Genomic DNA, 25,625 nt, shown 5'->3' with positions numbered 1-25,625 from the left:
GTAGATCAGGCTGGCGTTGAACTCACTTTCTAGCCCAAGCTGGCCTGGAACTCTCAGTGATCCTCCTGGCTTGGCCTCCCGAGTGCTGAGATTACAGGTGTGCACCTGGTGCTGTATATAATTTCCTGATTTGTTTGAGATTTCGTTATATAACTATAAATCATGTACCTATGGTTAAAGTTGGCAATTTAGCAGTTACTATAGTTTGTTATTTTCTAGACTGTACTTGATGTTATTGTTATTTCTGATTATACTACTTTAACCAAGGTGACATAGTTATTGTGATCAACTGTTCTTCCTTGTATACCAATACCAAGATTGTCTGGAGGTCATAAATGATACCACAGTCCAGCACCAAAGAATTGGGTGCTAAGCCAAACAGGCAGGAACCTCTCATCCCTAATTACTGAAGAGGCAGGATCTTGGGGCAGACTCAAAAGCCAGCTATACCTAGAAGACATCTCTAAAAAGTAGTCATTTCCTAAAGAGGCCTCAATACTCATTTCTAGTAATAAAGCTGCCTACCATAAACAATTTAAAAGCATCAACACAACAAATTTTTTAAAATGGAAAATAAGGAACATGGAAACAAGATGCAACCCTAGCCCTCCAGCTTGCCCAAGGCAATTCCAGGGAGCAGTGAGGTGGAAGAAATCAAAAGCCACCCAGTTCTGAAATGGTAACAAGGGAAGTAACAAAGCAGATGAATGAGTTTCTAGAAAAAAACAAATGAGAAATAATTATACACATAAGTAGAGAGATGATGACCATAATGAAGGACATGGTAGTGAATCTAGAGGAGATACAGATTAAAAAAAAAAAATAGAGGAGCTTAGGAAAGTGATAGAAACCGTGGATATCCAGTGTAGGAAAGAATTGAATTCCATAAAAGAGATTCAAACAGATACCAGGAGATTAAAAATTCTATTGAAAGTACATGCAGCAGAATCCACGAATATAAAGATAAAATAACAGATCTAGAAGATAGGTTTGTGGTTAGAGATCATCAAATGAAGGACTTCTTAAAAATAGCAAGGGTCCACAAAAAATCAACTGCCAGATGATGCAAAGAAGAATAACATAAGATTAATTGGAATCAATGAAAAATCAGAAGATGCCACAAAGGACATGAAAAACCTGTTCACAGAATAGCAGAAAACTTCCCAAGCATGAAAAAAGAATTTGACATATAGATAAATGAGGCATATAGAACTCCAAATAGGATCAGAAAAAAACTACACCACAGCATATAGTAGTCAGGATTCCAGAAATTCAACACAAGAACAGAATATTAAAAGCTGTTAGAGAAAAGAAACAAGTCATCTATAAAGGAAAAACCCTCAGAATCACAATAGACGTCTCAACACAAATCCTTATGTCAAGGAGAGCTTGGAGTTGAAGTATTTCAACCCCTAGAAGAAAACAACCTCAACCTAGATTATCCCGAAAAATTATCTTTCAAAATTGATGGAGGAGGGGCCAAGGATTTAGCTTAGTGGTTCCACTGCCTGCCTCGCAAGTGCAAGGACCCAAGTTCGATCCCCGGTACCAAAAAAAAAAGAAACAGAAGAAGAAGAAGAGGTCACAGTCCTGCATGTATATGCACCAAATACCAGCACAACCAACTATATAAAACAAACATTAATGGATATGAAAAATCAGATAAGCACTAATACAGTTGTAATAGGGGACCTTGATACTCTACTGGCACAAATAGATCAACTAGACCAAAAAAAACCACATCAAATATTAGAGCTGAACCAAAGCTTTGAACAAATGGATTTGGTAGATATCGACAGAATGTCACCCCACAACATCAGAATACACATTCTTCTTAGCAGTACACGGGACTTTCTCCAAAATAGACCACATAGAACATAGAACACACTTAAGTAAATGCAGAGGAATTGAAATTATCCCATGCATATTTTTAGATCATAGTGCAGTGAAGTTGGAAACCACAAAAACTACATAAACACATGGAAATTAAATAACACTGTCCTGAGCAATCAGTGGGTCACAGGTAAAACTAAAGAAATTAGACAGTTTCTACAATTAAACGATAATGCCAATACGACATACCAGAATTTATGGGACACAGTGAAAGCAGTCCTGTGAGGGAAATTTATAGCAGTGAATTTCCATGTCAGAAAAACAGAACGAGCTTTAAACAACCTAATGTTGAACCTCAAGCTTCTAGAAAAAAGAGAAGCAAATGCGTATGAAGGAGGAAATTATAAAGATCAGAACAGAAATTAATGCAGCTGAGACTAAGAAAACAGAATCAGTGAATCGAGGGGTTGGTCCTTTGAAAGATTAAATAAAACAGACAAACCATTAGCTAACTTTATCAAAAAAGGGAAAGAAAAGTCTCAAATCCATGCTGTTAGGAATGAAAAGGGTGAAATCACAACGGATCTGGCAGAAGTCCAGATTATCAATACGTACTTTGAAAGCTTGTACTCTTTATAGGATGGAAGACTCAGAAGAAGTGAACAGACTCTTAGAAACATATGAATTACCAACACCAAATCAAGCCCCAGGCATGGTGGTACATGCCTGTAATCCTAGCACTCAGGAGGCTGAGGCAGGAGGATTACCATGAGTTCGAGCCCAACCTGGGGTACATAGTGAGTTCAAGGCCAGCCTGATCTACATAGTTAGACCTTGTCTCAAAAAAAAAAAAAAGAAAGAAAGAAAAAAAACTGAATCAAGAAGTTATACAAATTCTAAATAACCCAATATCAGTGCATGAAATTGAAGTAATTTTAAAACTACCAACAAAGAAAAGCCCAGGTCCTCAAGGATTCACTACTGAATTCTGTAAGAACTTTAGAAAAGATCTAATGACACTATTCCTCAAACTCTTTAATGAAATTGAAAGGGAAACAATACCCCCAAACTCATTCCTGGAAGCAAACATTACCCTGATACCAAAACCAGGGAAGGATCCAACCAAAAAGAACTACAGGCCAATCTTCCTAATGAACATAGATGCAAAAATCCTCAATAAGATACTGGGACACAGAATGCAGCAAATCATCAAGAGGGTTTACACCATGACCAAGTTGGATTCATCCCAGGGATGCAGGGATGGTTCAACATATGCAAATCAATAAATGTAATGCATTACATCAACAGAACCAAGACAAAAACCATGTGATCATCTCAACAGATGCAGAAAAAGCATTTGACAAGGTGCAACACCCATTCATGATAAAATCCCTATAGAAAATTGGAATTGATGGTCTCTATCTCAATCTGATAAAAGCCATCTATGACAAACCAACAGCCAACATCATACTAAGTGGACAAAAACTGAAAGCTTTCACTTTAAAATCAGGAACAAGACAAGGATTCATTCCACTGTCACCACTTCTGTTCAGTATAGTTCTGGAAACATTAGCCAGAGCAATGAGACAAGAGAAAGAAATAAAAGGAATAAGGATAGGAAAGGAAGAAGTTAAACTGTCATTATTTGCAGATGACATGATACTCTACATAGAAGACCCCAAAAGCTCCACCAAAAGACTTCTAGATTTGCTAACCAAATTCAGTCACATAACTGGATACAAAGTCAACACTTGATCCAAAAATGGGGATCTGAAATGAATACACACTTCTCAGATGAAGACGTAGAAGCAGGAAATAGATACATGAAAAAATGCTCAACATCATTGGTCATTTGAGAAGTGCAAATTAAAACAACACTGGGCCAGGGATTTAGCTCAGTGGTTCTGCTGCCTGCCTCACAAGCAGAAGGACCCGAGTTCGATCCCTGATACAAAAAAAAAACAAACCCAGCAACACAGGTTCCATCTCACTCTGGAAAGAATGACTATAATCAGGGCCGGGGATTTAGCTCAATGATGCCACCACCTGCCACACAAGTGCAAGGTCCTGAGTTTGATCCCCAGTACAAAAAAAACCCTGAATGACTATCATCAAAAAATCAATAACAAATGTTGGCAGGGCTGTGGGGAAAAAGGATGGATGGATAAAGAAAATGTATATATAAAGTGGAATAGTACTCTGCCGTAAAGAATGATAAACTTGAGTCATTTGTAGGAAAATGATTGTACCTCAAGGCTGTAATCTTAAGTGAAATAAATCAGACACACAAGTTTAAATATCACATTATTTCTCTTGTGTGAGGAACCCAAAGTGTAAATAAGGAGCATACTGGAGGATAGATATTGGAAAGTAGGAAGAACATGTTCAGATGAGAAGGAAAACAAAGGAGCAGGGAATGGAAAAAAAGGGAAAAGGGAAAAAAAGAATGGAAGGAAAAAGTGGAAACAAAGATTGGTAAATGGTACAGGAAGAAGGGTTGAAGGAAAGGGAGGGGAATTGTGCAAATTCCCTACAATGAATGTGATCAGTGTGTATGACAAGTATGTAGTAATTTTAAAAATAAAGTTTTAAAAAAAGGAAATCCCATAAAATGATTAAAATGAATAATTGATAATTTGAAATAGGAAAAGGTCCAAAGGTGTAGGGGTGGTGGGAAGGGAAGGGGAAGGGGAAGAAGGGAAAGGAAAATTATAAGAAAAGAAAAAAAAATGGGAACGAAGTCTATGTAAATAGGGAAGGGTGGAGGGGGTGAAGGGCACACAGGTGATGGGGAGAAAATAAGAATCAAGATCCATCGTGTACAGGTACAAGATCCCAATGATAAATGTAAACGTATTGTATACCTAAAATGTACCAATAAAAGAATTTTTAAAAAAAAAGGAAATCCTGAAAGGAACAGGCACCAAGCTTCACCTCCAGACGTCTGTTCTGACTGCAGGGCGGGCGCTGTTTTCGCAGGCAGCCGTGTAGAGCATCGCTGCGCTGTCCCCTCTGGCATAACGCAGGGATACGTCGCTCTTCAGAGTTGGGATGAGGTAAGCGCCCTTGGAATCGTGTGGTGGTGCACACATTACACTCCCAGCTCCTGCAGAGGCTGAGACAGGAGGATTGCAAGAGCAAGGCCAGCTGAGCAATTCAGCAAGACCCTATCTCAAAATAAGTGAAAAAGGCCTGGGAATGTAGCTCAGTGGCGGAGCACTTGCCTAGCATGCCCAAGGCCCTGGGTTCCGTCTCCAGTACCTAAAAAGAAGAAGGCAAGCTCAAGAATGTTGTTTTTCAGTACTTCAAAGGCAGCACTAATTATTTTGCAAACAATGGCTGCTTTCCTCTGCAGGCTGTTTCCCTGGTTGTGCTGACTTGGCAGTCTCGGGGTGTGGGGCCTCAGACCACTGTGACCGGTTGGACACCCGGGAGGCAGGGTGCAGAGGAGGCCAGTTGAGCCGCGTCACCTGGGCAGCGTTCAGTGCGCACAGGGGCACCCAGGAGGAGTCCTTGCCTGGGGGTTAGCGGAAGTGGCGCAGAATCACAGCACCTTTCTTCTGAGCAAGCAGCTAGGTAAACTAAGTGAGGGTTCTTTGGTGTTTTGTGTTTTGTTTTGGACTCTCTTTACCACCATGGAGTGGTATCCCTCCCAAGCATTCAAGGTCAAGAGGGTTTCTTTTTTTAACTATTTTTCCTTTTGGTTGTACTAGGGCATGAACCCAGGGCCTTCCCACTGAGCTACAGCCCTTTCCCCCTCAACCTCTTCCCTTCTTCTGTGTGTGTGTGTGTGTGTGTGTATCTCTCTCTCGCTCTCTCTCATCTGAAGGATCCAGGCTGGACTTGAACTTATGATCCTCCTGCCTTAGCAGGAGTCTGATGATCCTTGGGGGCAAAGCTGGGGAAGAAGGTGTCTCCCCAGCCCTCCCCTCCCCAGGACATTAAGTGGCCAGTGCCAGGCTCGGGTAAGAGGGACCCAGAAGTTTTCTTTGCCTGGTGAGAAGACCATGGACTAGAGTGCTGCTCTAACTTCTGCTGGACAGTGGGGCCTCGCGACAGAGGTGTCATTAGCATTTGAAAACTTCCCAAAGGCTGCCAGCTTCCTGGGCTGGGCACTTGAGACCCAGAGGCCACACCCAGAGTGGAGCAGAGCATCCAGGGCACAAAGAGCAGACCAGACTCAAGAATGAGCCCATTGTGGTTTTGTTCCAGGCTTGGAAACTGTGACCAAGGCTCTTTCATTGTTAAGAAAGACATTTCCTGGCCACAGCAGGCCTTGCCCTCCCTGGAAGGCTCTGTTAGTTGGTGCCTCACTCCCTGCTCCCCCACCCCCGGTATCTTGGAGCACATCTTGACCACACATGCGGGTGGCAGGTGTTGGACTTGGAGCCAAGTCCCTTTTCTTGTCTTAAGGTCTCCTCACAGCTGCCTAGTAAGCTTTCTCCCAAATTTAGCATGCACAAAGTGCCTTTAAGTTGTTGTTGTTATTATTATTATTTTTTTTTTGAGACAGGGCCTCACCATGTAACTTAGACTGGTTTTGAACTCACTATGTAGCCCAAGCTGGCCTTGAACTCACTGCAATCCTCCTGCCTCAGTTTACCAAGGGCTGGGATTACAGGTGTGCACCACCACGCCCGGCTTGGTTATTCTTAAACAGTTGGATTTGCACATTTTAAAATCAGCATCAGTTCTAGCTAATAAAAGGCCATGGTTCAAACCTTTCCTGCTTCTTCCCTGTTTCCAGCCTGCTTGGTTTGGAGTGTTTTTCTACTGACTGGGCATGCCTGTGTGTGAACCCAGGAGCCATGGTCCCACCTGCTGGCCACTTGTTGTTACTGCAGGTCCTGTTGTCGCCTTTTTCTGGTGGACTAGGTTTGGTGGAGTGTTCCTCACAGGAATAAGTAATGTGGCAGTGGACAGCACAGAGTAGGCATACTCGTCCCTGCTTGTAGACAAAATAGGCTTATATATCGTGCTGAGTCAAGCTGCCCAGGGCTGCAACTAGTAAGGGACAGGCCAATAGAAAGCAGGCTTTCCCAGCTGAGTTTGCCCCCATGCCACTGTCGCCTTCAGAGCCGGCCAATTCCAGCTGGAACTGGGCAGAACGTTCAGCAACATGAGCAGTCAAGTTTCTCTCCCCTCCTTGGTTCTTTCTGTCTGTTGATTTTTGTCTCAAATTGATATGACTCTTTACTCCTTCGGTGCTTTTATTAGGGGTGGTTTTTGAGACAGGGTCTCCCTGTGTAGTTCAGGCTGGCTTTGAACTCACTGTGTAGCCCAGACTGGCCTCAAACTCACAGTGATCCTCCTGCTTCAGCCTCCTGAGTGCAGGGATTACAGGTGGGTGCCACCACACCCGACCTTCGATAGCTCTTTGACCCTTTCAGCTTTTAACAAATTAGGTAGGCAACAATCAGCTAGAACTTAGGAACATTTTTATTATATTGTTTCAAGATGTCATATTATCTTCCAAATTTGTTTAAAGCTTCTGTACATAGGGAGGGGAAGGGGTTTGGGGGAAGAATGAGATAAAATAAATAAATTTGTTTAGGTATAAAAAGGTGAGTCAGTTTAGGGGGAAATGCAGGTAGGTACTGGTACAGGTGGCACACGGGGCAGAAATCCTGGGCCGGCCCAGGGCCTGGGCTCCGTGTCCCCTCCCTTTGCCTGCTACACCCTTTCTTTTTGAACAGCAACAGCTGCATTATGATACAGTTCCCTTACAGCATCCCCACTCTGAAGCCTGCACCGCAGAGAGTCCCAGAACATTTCCTCACGCACACCAGCTACTCCTCCTCTGTGCCCTTTTGAGCCTCCTTGTCAGTGGAATGAATCAGATTTGTGACTGGCTTTTTCACTCTAGCATAATGTTTTTAAGGTTTAGGTTGTAGAGCATATTTAGTATTTTGTTCCTTTTTTATTGTCAAATAATATTGACACTGTATGAATATATGTTCTGTTTATCCATTTCATCACTTGAAGGATGTTTGGCTTTTTTTTTAACCTTTGGACTACAATAAATAATGGTACTATGAACATTCATGGACCAGTCTTCCTGTGGTCGTGGTTTGCTTTTTTGCTTTCTCTCGGGTATAACCTAGGAGTGGAATTGTCAGGTCATGCAGTAACTCCACGTGTAACAGTTTGGAGAATCGCCTGACTTTTATGAAGCAGCTCCTTCCTTTACATTTGCACCAGCAATGCATGAGGGTTCCAGTTTCTCCACATTCTTATCAGGTCTCATGTTACTGTCTTTTATTAAATATGACCATTTTATTTTTATTTTATGAAAAAATAAAACAATTTCATAACAAAATGAGAATAACAATAGTTAATATACTTGTGTATTGTTATCTTTAGTTACTCACAGTACAAGACATAAGCCAAAACTATTCTTACACAAGTATTTCAAAAAAACAGATAATAACACAAAACTTTCTTTTCAGTGATGTTAGATAATGAAACAAATTAGCACATATATATTAAAATATTGAAACCATGAAATGTGTAATTTGGGGAAGTATTTTAATTTCTTCCTACTTCCTATTTGTCACTCTTCTGTTTTGCTTTTTATTTGTATATTTATATATACATTTTTTGTTTCTCATGTAAGAGAAACCATGCAGTATTTGAGCTTGTGTGTCTGACTTACTTCATTTAACATTCTATTTTCAAGTTGGATCTATTTATCTACTAATGCCTCAAGTTTATCTTTTTTTTGTTTGCTTTTTTGTTTGTTTGTTTGTTTCAAGACAGGGTCTCACTATGTACTTCATGCTGGCCTTGAACTCACTATGTAGTCCAGGCTGGCCTTGAACTCTCAGTGATCCTACTTCAGCCTTCCGAGAGAGCGCTGAGATTACAGGTGTGTGCCACTATCCCCAGCTAAATTTATGTTTCTTTATGGCAGCTAGTACTCCATTGTATATAAATACCAAGTTTTCCTTATTCATTCATCTGTTGATGGACATACACATGCTGTTTCCAAGATCTAGCTATTACACATTGTGGTGCTATAAACATGGGTATGCATGTACCCCTGTAATGTGATGATTTGTTTTTGTTTTTGACACAGGGTCTCACTGTGTAGTCCAGGCTGGCCTCGAACTCATGGTGATCCTCTTGCTTTAGCCTCCTGAGTGCTGGGATTACAGGCGGGTGTGATAGCACCCAACTCATGGTGATCCTCTTGCTTTAGCCTCCTGAGTTCTGGGATTACAGGCGGGTGTGATAGCACCCGCCTGTAATATGATGGTTTTAACTCTTTGAAACAGTCTCATATAGTTCAGGCTGGCCTTGAACTCAAACTTGTGGCAGTCCTCCTGCCTCGGCCTCTCTAGCACTGAGATTACAGGCAGGTGCTACCTGGCATCTCTTGGGAAGACATCTAGGAGGAGAATAGCTGGGTCAAATGGAATTTCTATGTCAAGGGTTTGTGGTTTTTTTAGGACTTTAGTTTTTTTTTTAGGAAATCCATACTGATTTCCATAGTGGTTGTACTAGTTTATGTTCCCACCAACAATGTAGAAGAGCTCCTTTCTCCCTCCACATCTTTGCCCACATTTGTCAATTATTAGATTTTTTGATGATAGCCATTCTTCCTGGGATAAGATGGTATCTCAGTGAAGTTTTAATTTGCATTTCTCTGATGGCAGTGTTGAGCCTTTTTTCATCTACTTATTGGCCATTTGTACTTCTGAGAAGTGTCTCTTCATTTCCATTGCCCAGTTTTTTGATTGGATCTTTTATTTTGAGAGGTCTAATTTTTTTCAGTTCTTTATATGTAATATTTGTCCTCTGTCCAGTGGAATAACAGTCAAAAATGTTTCCCATTTTGTAGGTTGTCTCTTCTCTGCTGGTTGTTTCCTTTGCTGTGCAGAAACTTTGAAATTTGCTGTGATCCCATTTGCTCTCTGTATTACCTGCCCATGCCACTGGGGTTCTGTTCGGAGTCCTTGCCTATGCTTATGTCTTCTGGAGTTGCACCTATTTTATCTTCCAGCAAATTATTTTTGTTTTAACATTGTGATCTTTGATCCATTTTGATTTTAGTTTAGTTCTTGGTGAGAGATATGGGTCTACATTCAATCTTCTGCATGTGCACAGCCATTCACCCCAGTGCCATTTATTAAAGAGGCTGTCTTCCCTCCAGGGTGTGTTTTTGGTTCCTTTGTCAGAGATCAAATAGCTGTAGGTGCCTGAGGTTGTTTCTGCTGCTTCTGTTCTGTTCCACTGCTCCACATGCCTGTTTTGTGCTAGTACCGCGCTGTTTTAATCATTGTAGCTTTATAGTATAACTTCAAGTCTGGGATTATGATGCCTCCTGCTTTGTTTTTGTGACCCAGGGTTGTGTTTGCCATTTGGGGTTTCTCCTGATTACATATAAATTTTAGGATTGTTTTCTCTAGCTCTGTGAGAAATGCCATTGGCTTTTTTTGTGTGTGCTGGGGATGGAACTCAGGACCTTGCACTTGCAAGGCAGGCGGTGGCACCACTGAGCTAAATCCCCAGCCCAATTTATTTGTTTTTTGTGGTTGTTGCTGTTTTTGTTTTTGGTACCAGGTATCGAACTCAGGACCTTGCACTTAGGTGCAGTGCCACTGAGCTAAATACCCAACCCCATTGGCACTTTCATTGTGACTGCATTAAGTCTCTGTAACAGTTTGGGAAGTGTAGCCATTTTTATTATGCCTACCCAGGAACGGGATATTGTTCCATTTCCTGACGTCCTCTTTGATTTCCTTTTTCAGAGTGATGCAGAGGTCTTTCATTTCCTTAGTTAGGTTTGCCATGAGTGTGAGGCCAACCTGAGCTACATAGTGAGTTCAAGACCAGCCTGAAGTACATAGCAAGGCCCTGTCTCAGAAAAACAATAACAAACAAAAAAGACCTGTATATATTTTCTTTTGGGTTTTTCTCATGAATGGATGTTGGTTTTTGTCAAAGGTGGGTTTTTGGTTTGGTTTTGTTTTTGTTGGGTTTTTTAAATTTGTTTTTGTGGTACTGGGGATCAAACTCAGGACCTTGTGCTTGCAAGGGAGGCGAGGTGCCAGTGAGCTAAATCTCTGGCCCAGTCAAAGTTGTTTTTTGCATCTATTGAGATGATCCTGTGATTTTTGTCCTTGCTTCGGTTTATGTGATGCATTACATGTATTGATCTGTGTATGTTGAACAATCCTTGCATCCCTGGGATGAAACCTACTTGGTCAGGGTGTGTGATCTTTTTGATGATTTTTAGCATTATTTGCAGTTAGCTTGTTAAACTTTTGCATCTATCTTCATTAGAGAAATTGGCCTGTAGTTCTCTTTTTGGGGTAGATCCTTATCTGACTTTGGAATCAAGATAATATTAGCTTCCCAGGGCTGAAGATTTAGCTCAATAGTTCCTCCGCCTGCCTCGCAAGAACAAGGACCCGAGTTTGATCCCTGGTACCAAAAAAAAAGAAAGATAATATTAGCTTCCCACCTGGGTGTGGTGGCCCATGCCTGTAATCCCAGCACTCAGGAGGCTGAGGCAGGAGGATTGCTGCAAGTTCGAGGCCAGCCTGGGCTACATAGTGAGTTCAGGGCCAGCCTGAACTACAAAGGGAGACCCTGACTCAAAAAAAAAACCCAAAATAATTTAGCTTCCGAGAATGAATTTGGAAGTACTCCTTCTGTCTCAATTTCATTAAAAAAATTCAAGGGGTATTGGTGTTAGATCTGCCCTGAAGTTCTTATAGGATTCACTTGTGAATCTATCAGATACTGGGCTTTTCCTAGTTGTCTTTTTTTATTACTGCTTCAATTTCATTACCTGTCATTGAATTGTTTAAAATTTTTTTGTTGTTGTTCAGTTTTGACAATTTATATGTATCTAGAAATCGCTCCATTTCTTTTGGTTCTCCAGTTGTTTGGCATATGTTTGTGAAATATTTGCTAATGATTTTCTGGATTTCGACAGTGTCTGTTGTGACTTGACCTTTTTTTACTTCTAAATTTGTGTCTTTTGGCATTGTTAGCTTCATTGTCTCCTAGAATTTTTTTTTTTTCTAAAGTTCTTTTATTGGTACATTTTAGGTATACAATATGTTTACATTTATCATTGGGTGCTTGTACCTGCACATGATGTATCTTGGTTCTTATTTTTTCCCCACTACCTGTGCGCCCTTCCCTATTTACATAGACATCATTTTAGAATATTCTTTTTTTTTTTTACATGAAAGGACAGTATTTATTTAAACAGAGCTCAGTGGGGTAACCATGATGTCATCCAAGCACATCCAGAGGAAAAAAAGGAGGGGCCAAATGAGACTCACTCAATGGCTCTCCCACACCTTGACTGTTTGATCTGCACTGCCAGTAACCATGGAGGGGGCCGTCTTGTGGAAATCCAAGGAGGTAACAAAGTGCTCATGCGCATTGAGGGTCTTCATGCATCGCTTGTTCTTGTAATCCCATACACATAGGGACTTGTCATCAGCACAACTCAGAATAAACTTCCCCCCAGAATGGAACAGAACTCCATGTACCCAGTTATCATGACCACAAGGGTCATAGGCACATGCCAGTACTGGTGTCCCACATCTTAATAGTTTTGTCTCTAGATCCAGACAGCAAGAATGGCCCAGACTTGCCACTTTTTTTAGTCTCAGATCTTATTGTTTCAGAAATGGAAGAATATGAGCTTTCTGGAGCCCAGGAAATAGATTCTACCACATGTCATGTTCTCAGAGTTCAGCCTTGCATTCTTTGTTGCTACAACCCATCCAAAGGCAGTCTGATCATTGGAACAGCTGGCTATCAGAGTACCATCCTGATTGGGCCGCACCATACATACCCATTCTCTGTGTCCTGTGAATGTCTTCACACAGTAGCCAGTTTGCACTTTGCACATTTTTATAGTTTTATCCCTTGAGGCAGACACTGTATGATCTCCATTGGGCATGATGGCTCCTGAAGAGACATTGTGGTCATGGCCATGCATGGTTCTGATACACTCAGAGCCTTGAAATTCCATGGTTTAATGGTCATATCTACAGAACAGGAAGCCAGAAGCTTGCCACTGTGGTCAAAGGAAATGTCTTGTACAGAGTCTATGGCCCTTAAGAGTTCATTCAAACTCTCCAGTCCCATAATCCCACACCTTAATTGTAGCGTCCTCTGAAGCAGAGACCATAACACTGAACACAGGATGGAAAATGACTCGAGTGACTGGACTCCTATGACCACTCAGTGCATATTTTTCTGGTGGACAGGGAATCCATTCTTTTGGGTCTCGTTTCTGACCAAGAGGACCACCTGATGTAAATTCTTCTTTTGTTTCATTTAGCTTTGATTCTAATTCCATAACCTTCTTTAGTAATCTAATAACAGATATCCATTTTTTTCCAAAAGACCAGCATACTTCTTATCTAATTCTTTATTCATATCTAATCAGCTTCCTTTTTAAAAACTGAATATGGGGGACCGGGGATTTAGCTCAGTGGTTCCGGCGCCTGCCCTGCAAGCGCAAGGACCTGAGTTCGATCCCCAGTACCAAAAAAAAACCTGAATATGGGGGCCGGGAATTTAGCTCAGTGGTTTCACTGCCTGCTGCGCAAGCGCAAGGACACAAGTTTGATCCCCGGTAACAGAAAAAAAAAAAAATTAAGCAAAAGCTGAATATGCCTCTTCATACCCATTTGAACGAAGATAATCTGCTGTAGCTCGATTTAGTTCTTCTCATTGTCTCTGGGACAGCACCATTTTGGCTGTAATGTCAAGCTTATTTGATAGAGTGTTATGTCCCTCCTTTAGGAAATCAAAAGGCTTTGCAATCCCTGGATTTATAATTAGATATGCCGCGAAGTGGCTTTCACATAGAAAACAATTCTTTTATAGATGAATCCAACCAATAACAAGGAGATATTCAACAAGTATGGTTCGTTCCACAGGAGCACTGCACTGCTGCTTCTACAGGGCCTCTTCCACGTTTCACTCCCATCCACCAGCAGGGGAGTGGGGAGGGAGAGGGAGGATCTAGAACATTCCTTTTTTTTTTTTTTTTGGTACCGGGGATCGAACTCAGGACCTTGCGCTTGTAAGGCAGGGGCAGTGCCACTGAACTAAGTCCCCAGCCCCTCCTAGAATATTCTTCAGAATTTTTTGGAGTGTTGGTTTGGTGGTCATGAATTTTTTTAGGTTTTCTTTATCATGAAAGTATCTTATTTCTCCATCAATTTTGAAAGATAATTTTGCAGGATATAACAGTCTGTGTCGGAAGTTGTTTTCTTTTAAGAGCTTAAAATACTTCACTCCATACTCTCCTTGCCTTTAAGGTTTGCATTGAGAAATCTATAGTAATTTTTTTTTTTTTTTTTTGCTGGTACCAGGGATCAAACTTGGGTCCTTGTGCTTGCTCAGCAGGCGGCAAAACCACTGAGCTAAATCCCCGGCCCCCAGTCTATAGTAATTCTGACGGGTTTTCCTTTATAGGTGATTTGTTGCTTTTCTCTAGCACCCTTTAAGGTTCGAGTGGCTTTTCTGATCATGGCTATTCAGGGTTCTATATGCTTCACTTACCTGTATATTAAATTCTTTTCCCATGTCTGGAAAATTTTCTTCTGTTACTTGTGTAAACAGGTTTTTTATGCCCTTTGTGCTGTTTTCCAACTTATCACTAATTTCAGTCACTCTTACATTAGTCTTCTTTGAGTCATCTAGGATCTGTTGGATCCATTTTTCATGTTCCCTTGTTTGTTTTGGGGTTTTTTGTTTTGGTTTTTTGGTTTTTTTCAGACAGGGTCTCACTGTGACATCCAGGCTGGCCTTTAACTCACTCACTATGGAGCCTAGGCTGGCCTCAAACTCATGGCAATCCTCCTGCCTCAGCCTCCCAAGTGCTAGGATTACAGGGATGCACCACCACACCTGGCTCCCTTGTTTTTAAGGTATCTCTTATTAATTGATCATTGACCTCAGTCCTGTCCTCAAGGTCTGACACTCTTGTCTTCACATTGGTCACTTCTGCTATCCATACTTTCAGTCATGTTTTTGATCTGGATTTCTGTTTTGGCCTTTCTTACAGAGTCCCATTCTTTTATGTGCTGGATGTTCATATTTTGCCATTCTTTCTTTAGCTCCACTAGCTGTTAGTGAATGTCTTCTAAACTCTCTGACTGTTTGTTCGATTAGGGTCATTATCCGATTAGTTTTATCTTCTTTACATTCGCCAAATCCCTTACTGAACTGCTTTCCTTCCACTGTTTCCCTTTCACACCCATCTGCTCTGTAGCTTCTGATTTCCTCCCTCTCCTTGCCCCCTTGAACTGGTTTTGGGGGAGTTGGGAGTTTGGGAAGGCATTTTGTTCCCTTGTCTTTTCATGTTTCAGTTCTTTTGTGCTTTGGGTTTTGTGCCCTTTTGCTTTGGGAGCAAGCCACAGTATTGTTCATGACCCCCAGGCAATCCAGATATTGGCATAGAGGGAAAACCAGTTCCCAGCCACTACTGTTACCTTGGCTATACCATGGTATCGTATGCTTGCGGTTTGGTTGCAGCCAGAATGGTGGCAGGAGTTAAGTTCGTGAACCAAGATACCACAGTAGTAGTAAATTCAGCAACAACAATGGCATGGAATTTCAGCTGGTTGTTGATAAATCCTAGGACCTGCTCATGAACAACCTTTGCCCAACACGAAGAGGGCTCTGTAGGGGTTCTGAGCTCTGATTTCTGCTGGATGTGGGCAGCAGTGCCTGGGCTCAAGCAGATCGCTAAACTCTGTGCCTTCTTCTTCAGCTGCACCCCCAACGATTGCTCCCATGCAGAAGACAGGCCCCTGGCTCCTGGTCTAGGAGACTCGTATTCAGCTGTCGTCCTCTACAAGCCTGGCTACCTCCCTGTCTCTCATCCAGTTTCTGAGATAGGCCGTCACCTCAGGCCTGAAGCAGAGCTCTTCAGGGCACCTGTGTGTTGGTCTCTTGTCTGACCGATTGTCCGTCTGCTGGCTGTCAGCTCTGTTACCCAGACTCGACAGGCTGCGGCAGGGCTCTCAGTTCCAGGTCCTCCTGCTCGGCAGGGCCCCAGTTACAACCCTTTAACGGGTATGGAGTGGTTGTTGCATCTCCGTGTGTTGCATCTCCCAACTCGGGACCTTGCCCTTGCAAGGCAGGTGCCGGAACCACTGAGCTAAATCCTCGGCCCCTCTGTGTGGTTTTGATTTGCATTTCCCTAATTTCTAATCCTGCTGAGCATCTTTTTGTGTGCTTATTGGCTATTTGTATATATATTCTTTGGAGAGATAGCTATTCCAATTCTTTGCCCATTTTCTCTCTTCCTTTTTTTGTACTGGGGATCAAACTCAGGACCTTGTGCTTTCAAGGAAGGTGCGGTGCCATTGAGCTAAATCCCCAGCTCCAGCTTGTTTTCACTGTAGTTATTTATCTTTTATTACTGAGTTGTAAGAGCTCTTTATATATTCTGAATACAGGGTACTTTATATATTATGGATGTTTAACAGACATACTATTTGAAAATATTTTCTCCCATCCTGTGGGTTGTTTTTAAAAATGTGTTTAATGGGCTGGGGACTTAGCTCAGGGGCACCGCACCTGCCGCGCAAGCGCAAGGTTCCGAGTTCTATCCCTGGTACCAAAAAAAAAAAAATGTTTTTAAATACACATAACACGAAATTTGCCATTGTAAGCCCTTTGAAGTGTAATGTCCGGTGGTATTAGGTAGGTTCTCCTGTTGTGCACCCAGCACCACTGCCTGTCTCCAGCACTGTCTTCATCTTCTCATACTGAAACTGCCCTCGAACAGTTGCTCCCCATCACTTCTCAGCTGAGCCTCTGGCAACTACTGCCGATCTGATGTCTGTCTCTGAGTCTGAATACGAATGTGAGTATAATGGTGCGGTATTTATTCTTTTGTGGCTGGCTTGTTTTTACTTTTAGCACAATGTCTGCAAGATTCATCCACGTTGTAGCATGAGACAGGATGTCCTTTTTTTTTTTCAGTACTGGGGATTGAACTCAGGACCTTGTGCTTGCGAGGCAGCTGCACTGAGCCATTTATTTGCCAGTGGACATTGAGGTTGCTTTCACTTTTGACTGTGTGTGTGTGTGTGTGTGTGTGTGTGTGTGTGTGTGTGTGTGGTGGGGATCAAACCCAGGGCCTCGTGTATGCTCAGCAAGTGCTGTACCACTGACTAAACTCACTCCAGTCCCACTGAATGGCTCTTGTGAGTAGAGCTGCTATGAACATTGGTGTGCAAATACCTGTTCAAGTCCCTGCTTTTACGTTTTTTGGGAGCTTATACCCAGAATTGGAATTTCTAGATCATGTGGTGATTTTTAAAATTTTTGAGGAAGTGCCATTTTTATAGCAGCTGTACCACTTTACATTATCACCAGCAACACACAAGGGTTCCAATTGCTCCACATTCTTACCATGTTTGTACTTTCTGGACTCATTTTTATGTTTATAATTGCCATTGTAATGAGTGTAAAGTAGTAGTAGTTTTGATTTGCATTTCTTTGGTATTGTTTATAACACAATATGTTTTAATTTTGATGAAATACAATTTATCTGTCCTTTACTGCACATGCCTTGGTATTAAATCTAAGACTGTTGCTTAACCCAAGACAGATGATTAACTTCTGTTTTTCTCTACGGGTTTTCTAGTTTTAGCTATTCCAGTGAGTTAGTTTTTGTTTATCTTATTAAAAAGGAATCCAGCCTGAGTGCTGTGCATGTGGCTGTCCCATCCCAGCACTGTTTGCTGAATAGACTATCGTTTTTCCTTTATTACAGTGTCTTGGCACCTTTGTCAAAAATTAATGGCCATAAGTGTTGAGTCTTATTTTTGGACTTGGATTCAGTCACGTTGATCCGATAGATGTTTCTCCTGTGCCAGTGACACACTGACTTGATTACTGTACCCCTGTAGCGAATGTTAAAATTGAGAAGATTGAGCTGGGAGTGTGTCTCATTGTGAGCCCTTGCCTGGCATGTGTAAGGCCCTGGGTTTGATTCTAGCACTGCACTTTGCTATGTAGTTCAAGCTGGCCTTGACTTACTATGTAGCCCAAGCTAGCCTTGAACTCACGACGATCCTCCTGCCTCAGTCTCCCAAGTGCTGTATTAGGCGTGTGCCACCATGCCTAGCCACTTTATGAATTTCTGCCCAAAAGGCATCTGACATTTTTATGGGATTGTGTTGAATCTGTACATCAATTTGCTATCCTACTAGCATAAGAATATGAAGTCTTCCAATGTATGAACATTGGATGTCTTTCCATTTATGAAGATCTTCTCTAAGTTTTTTCAACAGTGTTTTGTAGTTTCCAGAGTACATGTTTTTTTCATATATTTTGTTAAGCTTATTCATAAATATTGTATTCTTTTGATGATGTTATGAAGAAATTTTCTTAATTTCACTATCAGAGTGTTAATTGCTAGTATATAGAAAGATAAGTGATTTTTGCATATTGCTCTTGTACCCTGAAACCATTCTAACCTTGTTTATTGGTTCTAATAATTTGCATTGTATTATTTAAAGTTTTGTCTGTACAAGATTATAATGAATAGATGCAGTTTTAGCTCATCCTTTCCAGTCTGGATGTCTTGCATTCCTTTTTCTTCTCTAATTCTCCTGGCTAAACCCTGATGCAGTGTTGAACAGAGAAGTGAGAGTGGCCTTCTGCCTTGTGCCTGCTCAGAGGGAGTAACTCAGTCATTCACCAGTGGTGATGCAAGCTGTGGAGTGTTTGTGGATGCCCTGTACCCGCCTGAGAAAGTTCCGTCTAACCCTAATTTGAGTGTTTTTATCATTAAAAGGTGTTACAGTTTGTCAGATACCTTTTCTATGTCTGTTGAGATGATTATGTGTATTTTTAAAACCTTTATTCTATTGATATATTGAAAAATAAATATTTTTCAGTGCTTGGGATTGTACCTTCACACTGAGCTACATCCATTCCCCTCCCTTTTAAAATTTTTCATTTTGAGACAGGGTCTCACTTCTCACTAAGTTTTCAAGTTGCCCAGTTTGGGCTCAAACTTGTAATCCTCCTGCACAAAGTACTGGGATTTAGGCCTGTACCACCATCCCCAGCTTGATTTTTTTGTTTGTTTGTTTTTGTTTTCTGAGACAGGGTCTTGCTGTGTGGTTCAGGCTGGCCTTGAACTCAAAGCAATCCTCCTGCCGCAGCCTTCCAAGTGCTAGGATTGCAAGGATGTGCCATCCTACCCTGCAGCTTGATTTTCTTTCTTTCTTTCTTTCTTTCTTTCTTTCTTTCTTTCTTTCTTTCTTTCTTTCTTTCTTTCTTTTTTTGAGACAGGGTCTCACTATGTAGTTCAGGCTGGCCTTGAACTCACTGTATAGCTTGGGCTGGCTTTGAAGTCACACTCCTACCTCAGCCTCCCAAGTGCTGAGATTATCAGGCATGTGCCACCACACCTGGCTCGATTTTCTTATGTTAAACCAACCCTACTTTTCTGGGTTGAATCCCACATAGTCCTTGTTTTTGTTTGTTTAATGATGCTTTTTTTTATTAGTATGTGTTTGTGATACATAATCATCTTGGGGAATTGTTACATATACTTATCACATCTTGATCATTTTTACCCCTTGGTCATTGTATATACCCCTTTTTATAATTTGCTGAGTTCAGCTTGCTATATTTTACTGAAGACTTTTGTGTCTACATGCATAAAGAATATTAGTCTGTGGTTTTGTTTTTTTAATTTTACTTTTAGAATTCTTTGGTTTTTGGTATCAGAATAATATAGGCTTCATAGAATGAGTGGGGAAATATTTTTCTCTTTTATTTTTTGTTTTATTTTACTTTTAGTTTTTTGAGACAGGGTCTTGCTGTGTATTCCAGGCTGGCCTTGAACTCACTATGTAGCCCAGGCTGGCCTTGAATTCACAGTGATCCTCCTGCCTCAGGTTCCCAAGTGCTGGGATTACAAATGTGCACCACTATGTCCAGCTTACTCTTTTATTTTTTAGAAGGTTTTGTGAAGATTGATATTAATCATTCTCCAGATGTTTGGTAGAATTTACCAGTGAAGTCATCTGGACTTGTACTCTGTTACTCTGTGTGTGTGCGTTTTGGAGATCATTTTTAATTATTAATTCAGTCCTTTTACCTGTTGCATTGTTTCTCACTCATGGAGCTTGAAAGGCACCTCCAGACCCACATCTCTCTAAAGCAGGAGTCTGGGAAGTGTGGGCAGCAGGGGTCAGGAAAGGCGGGGCTTCTTGTGGCCTGGAGCTGCACCCTCTCCTTTCCCCTTCGCTGTGCTGTGTTGCTGATGAGGTCAGGACAGCAACCTGACCTGCCTAGGATGGGAGATGGTTGTATAACATCACCCGACATAGCAGAGGATTGGTGTTCAGGCTAGGTTGTGTGTGTGTGTGTGTGTGTCTGTAAATGTTAGTAAAAAGAGATCTCAGCTGTTTAGATTCTCAAATTGTAAGTGCTAGACCATAATGAACTATGGTACAGCCATTTAAGGAGTGAAGTAGCTCTTGTACACTGATGAAGTGAGCTCTAAGATATATAATTAGGTGCAGTATGCAAAATAACGTACTTTCATTTGTTTTAGAAGAAAAAAGTGGAAGGGAAGCTATGGGTGCTTGTGGGCTGGTAAATGCAAGTGCCTGGACACTTAATACTGCGTGGGTCTCCCCTCCAGTTATGCTGCCATAGCCAGTAAAGTCCTGTGTGCGTGTGGAGCGCAGTGGAGAGACTGAGGTGGCTGTGCCCTAGGGGAGCCTGCTGTCCTCCTACTGCACACTCACCGAAGTGCGTGAGGCACTGTGCAGACTCTGGGTCCCGAAGCCTCCCCCTTGAGTGGGCTCTGGGGAGCCTCTGGGAACCCTTCACCACTGCAGCCCAACCGAGCGGGCTGTCCAGTGTGGGCAGTGCCCACAGCTCCTTGCTTCCATCTGGAGAGCACTTTTTCCTTCCACAGGGGCAACCCCGGGAGCTGGGGCACCTCCCAGTCCAGGCTCCTGAGGCTCCAGATGCCGAGGGTCCTCCTGTCTTTCCACAGAGAACACCTTCTGCAGTGGGGACCACGTGTCCTGGCACAGCCCTCTGGATAACAGTGAGTCCAGGATCCAGCACATGCTGCTGACAGAGGACCCGCAGCTGCAGCCCGTGCAGACGCCCTTCGGAGTGGTCACCTTCCTCCAGGTGAGGTGCAGGCACAGCAGGAGGGCAGTGGGGGAGCGGAGCTCCTGCTGGTCTTCTCCAGCCTCTGGTGGTCGTCAGGTGATCCAGACGGTCGCGGGTAGGAGGTGGCCAGTGGGGTGGAGAGAAGGGCTGTGGCTTTGAGGGGCTGACGGGGAGGGAATTTCAGACCTAAAGGCCCGGTGGGCTGCAGGCCCGGGACTTCCCCAGGGAAGCCAGCTCCAGGTGAGTGAGGCCTCAGCGGTCTAGGGCCCGGCTGTCTCCTTGCCGGGAGCCCTCCCACTTGAAACACCAGTGCCGTGGCACAGAGATGCCTGTGGGTGAATCTGGGTGGCTGACCTGGCGGGCTGGGGGTGGCCAGTAACACTCAGTGGAATCTCATCCCGGGCTGCAGATTGTTGGCGTCTGTACCGAGGAGCTGCACTCAGCCCAGCAGTGGAACGGGCAGGGGATCCTGGAGCTGCTGCGAACAGTGCCCATGTGAGTGTGCCCATGAGCCACGTGGGGCCGGGCTGCCCAGGTCTCAGGGAGGCTGGCAGCCCCACCGCAGACCCTCATCACCATCGTTCCCCTTTCCCACCCACAGTGCCGGTGGCCCCTGGCTCATAACGGACATGCGGAGAGGAGAGACCATATTTGAGATTGATCCACACCTGCAAGTATGTCTGAGTGAGGAGACCATGCTCGCCACTGTGCCTAGGCTGGCTTTCCTCCTGGGGGAAAGGTGCAAATCTGTGTGGGGGTGCGCAGAAGGGCAGCAGGACTTGGAACTTTTCCCCGGAGCGCTGCAGGGCACGTAAGGGAGCAGGGATTTCAGCCCCAGAAAGCATGTCTCAGTCTCATGTGTGTTTTCATTTAAAAAGATGAATTTTATTGTATTTAAATTATATATCAACTTTAAAAATTAGACCATTGGGCTGGGGATTTAGCTCAGTGGTTCCGGCACCTGCCTCGCAAGCGCAAGCTCCCAAGTTCGATCCCTGGTACCTAAATAAATAAATAAATAAAATAAAAATTAGACCATCAACAGCAAAAGACAGTAAGCATAGTGGATGATGCTTTCCAGCCCAGGATTCATTCCCCCAATTTCCCTTCTTGAGAGCACAGACTTTCAAAGAGCTACTGCCTGTACAGTGATACTGGCCCAGTGGCCTAGCTGCAAGGTGCCGTCACCCCTCCTGACACATTCGTTTTCCACCCTGGCCTGGGGAGGTTGGCACTCCTTGATGTGTGAAGAGGTCCTCAGACACCAGGCCTGCCACTGTTCCTCGCTGTGGCCCACCTGCACACAGTGTCAGTGTCGGCTTTAGTGTTTTAGAGGAAGTGCTCCTTTGACACGCAGGTGATTTTGAAAACCCTAAGAGCACCACTGCCTGTCCTGTGGGCTACCAGGAATAGGAGCAATAGGCTGCTGGCTCCTTCAAACAACCCCACCAGAAGCTGCAGGTCACTGCCATCTCTGAACTTTTCATGCTTCTGTAAAGCTCTGACAGATCGAAGGCTGCTGCCAGAACTTTCATGTTCTAAAGAGGGGAGAGGTGGCAGATGAATATCCAGCCTGCTCTTCCTGGGTTCTTTACGGCAGGCCTGTGAGTTCTTGGGCATGAATCCTTTTAATTCACAGATGATGCTCCTCTGTTTTCCTAGTGCCTCTAACACTGAAATTTTCAAATTGCTGCCAAGTTCCTCTGTTGTCTCTACCTTAAACTTAATGTCTGTGTATCCTCTGCTTAAGCCTGAACCAGGACCCATGAAGGCAGTGTTTCCCTAAGCCCTTGTTCTGCAGCCATGCTGGGGTCTGGCATGAAGCACTGTGGGCTGCTGTTTGGCCGCTGTCATAAATGCAAAGTGCTCAGAACAAACTTAGTCCCTTGAACTGGTAGGGTAGGCAAACCACCCTTTTCTGCATACCAAGAACAGTTCTCTTCTCAAGTCTGCAGGCTCCCTTAGACCAGCCAGCAGGACTAGCAAACCATGGGAAAAAATCCAGCTCTCTCTTCTAATGGCCCTAGTGCACCAAGTTTGAACTCCTCTGTGTTTGTTTGGGTCTTTCTGGGGTCTGCTTGCCATGAGTTCATTTGAGAGCTGTCTCATGTTTCTTCGATCTAAGCTCTACTACCAGGCCAGGCATGGTGGTGCACACCTGTAATCCCAGCACTTGGGAGGCTGATACAGGAGGCTCACAATGAGTTCAAGGCCAGCCTGGGCTACATAGTGAGTTCAAGGCCAGCCTGGACCATACAGTAAGACCCTGTCTCAAAACAAAAACAAACAAAAAATCACTTTAAGCTCTACTACTAACCAGCTGTGTGCCTGAACAAGTCCCTAACTTCTCTGTGTCTGAACTCTTTCTTTTTACTTATAAAGTAAGTGAGCTGGACTAGTAAAGCCAAGAAATATCTGTCATCAGTTCTTTGCCTAGGTGGGGGCTTCAGGGCAGCCAGTGGAGAGGGAGAAACTCCGACTCTCCCCTGAACAAACCGAGCTTGCATTCTGTCTCAGAACCCCCAGCTTTGCCTGGGCTGATGGTAGCACCAGAAGGGAGGAAAGACTGGTATGGGGAGGAGCCACTGTGACTGGTCCAAAGAAATAAGGACAGTGCCTGGGCCTCCCCAGATGGGCTCTCTGGCTGACAGCAGGCCAGCTTGGTGCCTTGGAGTCCCCGAGCGGGGCTGGAAGACGGGGAAGTGCAGACTGTCACAGGAGGCTTATTTGGCCACGTGGCTGTTTACAGGCAAGGTTACTAGAGCCTTCTAGATGACCTTTGATCCAGAGCCCAGCACTACAGAACTGGGTTTTGCTAGAAAACCCAGGAATGTTTTGAGTACAACTCTTCCTTGAGGCTCTTTGGAGAGGTTTGGACTCCACAGTCCCAAGGCCTGCACAAAGACAGGGTTTGGGGGTGGGAGGTCTGCAGATGGTCACTGTCCTTCAGGCCCACGTGGGCCTAAGAAGTGAAAAGCACCCGAATCCAGAACCCTTTGGCAAACCTGTTAGCTTGCGACTAGGGGCAGGGCAGCCCTCTGCTCTGGGGTGATCTCGCCCTCTAGCTGTTAGAAGAGGCAACTGCACCTGTGGATCTCCTTACCCTTGGCTGGTTCCAGCCTGCCTCTGGTAGCAGCGGCGTGGGTGTGTGTGGATGTGGGTGTCATTGCAGGATCAGGAGGACAGGAAAGACTGTGCCTTTCCTCAAGGAACCAGGTCCTGTCATTGGTCTCTCAGCTCCCTAGGCAGGGTGGGGGTTTGGAAAGTCATAAAGGTCACTGTGCTGGAAGGTTAATGGCAGAGAAGCTTTCCCCAGTCCTGGCTCTCTGGAGAAGTCCAGTAGCTGGCAGGACCCATCCTGCACATAACCAGAGCAGGACAGGCGCGGTACATGCTGAGGGTGGTAACCTTGGGCCACCAGTTCTCTGAAGGAACTCTGACTGCTTGGTTCTTTTCAAGCAGGAAAGAGTTGACAAAGGCATCGAGACTGATGGCTCCAACCTAAGTGGTGTCAGTGCTAAGTGTGCCTGGGACGACCTGAGCCGCCCCCCCGAGGATGATGAGGACAGCCGGAGCATCTGCATCGGCACGCAACCCCGGCGGCTCTCCGGCAAAGGTAGCAGCAGTACCTGCCTTCCCTCTTCCTTTCAGGCTGGTTTTCAGGCTCACCCTAGAGAGCCTGTCTAACAGCCCTCTCAGTGGTTTGTTTCCTGGCCTGACTGAAGCAGAAGCTGAACTCTTGAAGCAAGGAGGAATTCAAGGAGCTTTATTGGCCCTTTCCTAGTTCTGTTTCCTGTGTATATTTCAAATGCATCACCAGGAGAGACCATTGTGTTTCCACTTTTCCCTTCAATCTCAGGTTGTGGAGGTAAATGGAAACCGTAGAACAGTTAGCAGAAAAAGTCCACCGTCTACTCAAGAGCAAGAGAAAAATGTCAGCCATCCACAGAACTGACACAGGGCCCAGCTCTGGCCCAAAGGCCATGCCAGATCCTAAGATCTCTGCCCTTAGGCCCTTCCAGGGCTTCAGTGAGGGAAGTCTGAGTATGAAGCCAGCTTGCAAATGGCACATGCCCACTGCTGCAGATGCAGTATAGCACCCCACATCCTCTGCCTTCCAGGTGAGGTTGAGGGTGGGAGGATGTGGCTGACCCGTTGGCAGCTCCCATGCCTGGTCTCAGTCTTTGTGGTGTTTAGCAAAGGATGTCCTTTGCTAGCTCCAAAAGAAGAACACCCATGTACGTGTACGTACGGTCGCAGGTCATTTGTCTACTTCCTTTCCCAATTCTTCCATCTTTTATTTATTGAAGAACAAGATGCCTACCACCTTGGATGAAATATCTATGCATATATTTATTTTTTTCCTCTCTCTCTTTCTCTCTCTCCTTCCCTCCTTTTTTGGTGTTGGAGTTGGAACCCAGGGCCTTGTGCATGCTGAACATGCATTCTACTGGTTGCACTTTTAGGTGTGGGAAGATTTGTAAAAGATTTTCTCTGTTTGAAAATGACAATGTAAACCTCTAGTACAAATATTTGACACATTCCTTTCATTCCTGCTTTTGGGGTTTGTTTTGTTTTGTTTTGTTTTGTTTTTTGAGACAAGATCTTGCTTTGTAGTTCAAGCTGGCCTTGAACTATGT

At 43.8% G+C, this 25,625-nt stretch overlaps 1 protein-coding gene and 1 pseudogene across 8 annotated transcripts in view; one reads left to right on the top strand and one right to left on the bottom strand.

The window, feature by feature from the left end:
• Positions 1-25,625, top strand: part of Sufu (SUFU negative regulator of hedgehog signaling) — a 129,641-nt gene that overhangs the window by 68,029 nt on the left and 35,987 nt on the right. For 7 of the 8 annotated variants that reach the window (XR_002389793.2, XM_004866446.4, XM_021245639.2 and 4 more), the window contains 4 exons: positions 20,861-21,003; positions 21,395-21,480; positions 21,587-21,659; positions 24,445-24,601. Coding sequence is in view for 7 of the 8 variants with exons in the window: in XM_004866446.4 (XP_004866503.1) it covers positions 20,861-21,003; positions 21,395-21,480; positions 21,587-21,659; positions 24,445-24,601 (459 nt within the window). In the remaining variant the exon portion in view is untranslated. The remainder of the gene's footprint in view (positions 1-20,860; positions 21,004-21,394; positions 21,481-21,586; positions 21,660-24,444; positions 24,602-25,625) is intronic. The other variant, XM_004866447.4, reaches the window with a different exon arrangement.
• LOC101723931 (platelet-activating factor acetylhydrolase IB subunit beta pseudogene) lies at positions 12,135-13,245 on the bottom strand (annotated as a pseudogene).

This window comes from Heterocephalus glaber, unplaced genomic scaffold (assembly GCF_053883595.1).
Source record: "Heterocephalus glaber isolate CG9 unplaced genomic scaffold, H.glaber_assembly_v1.0 deba00001498, whole genome shotgun sequence".
Lineage (NCBI taxonomy): Eukaryota > Metazoa > Chordata > Mammalia > Rodentia > Bathyergidae > Heterocephalus > Heterocephalus glaber.
The sequence above is the reverse complement of the archived record's forward strand: the minus strand, read 5'-3'. Positions and strand labels throughout refer to the sequence as shown.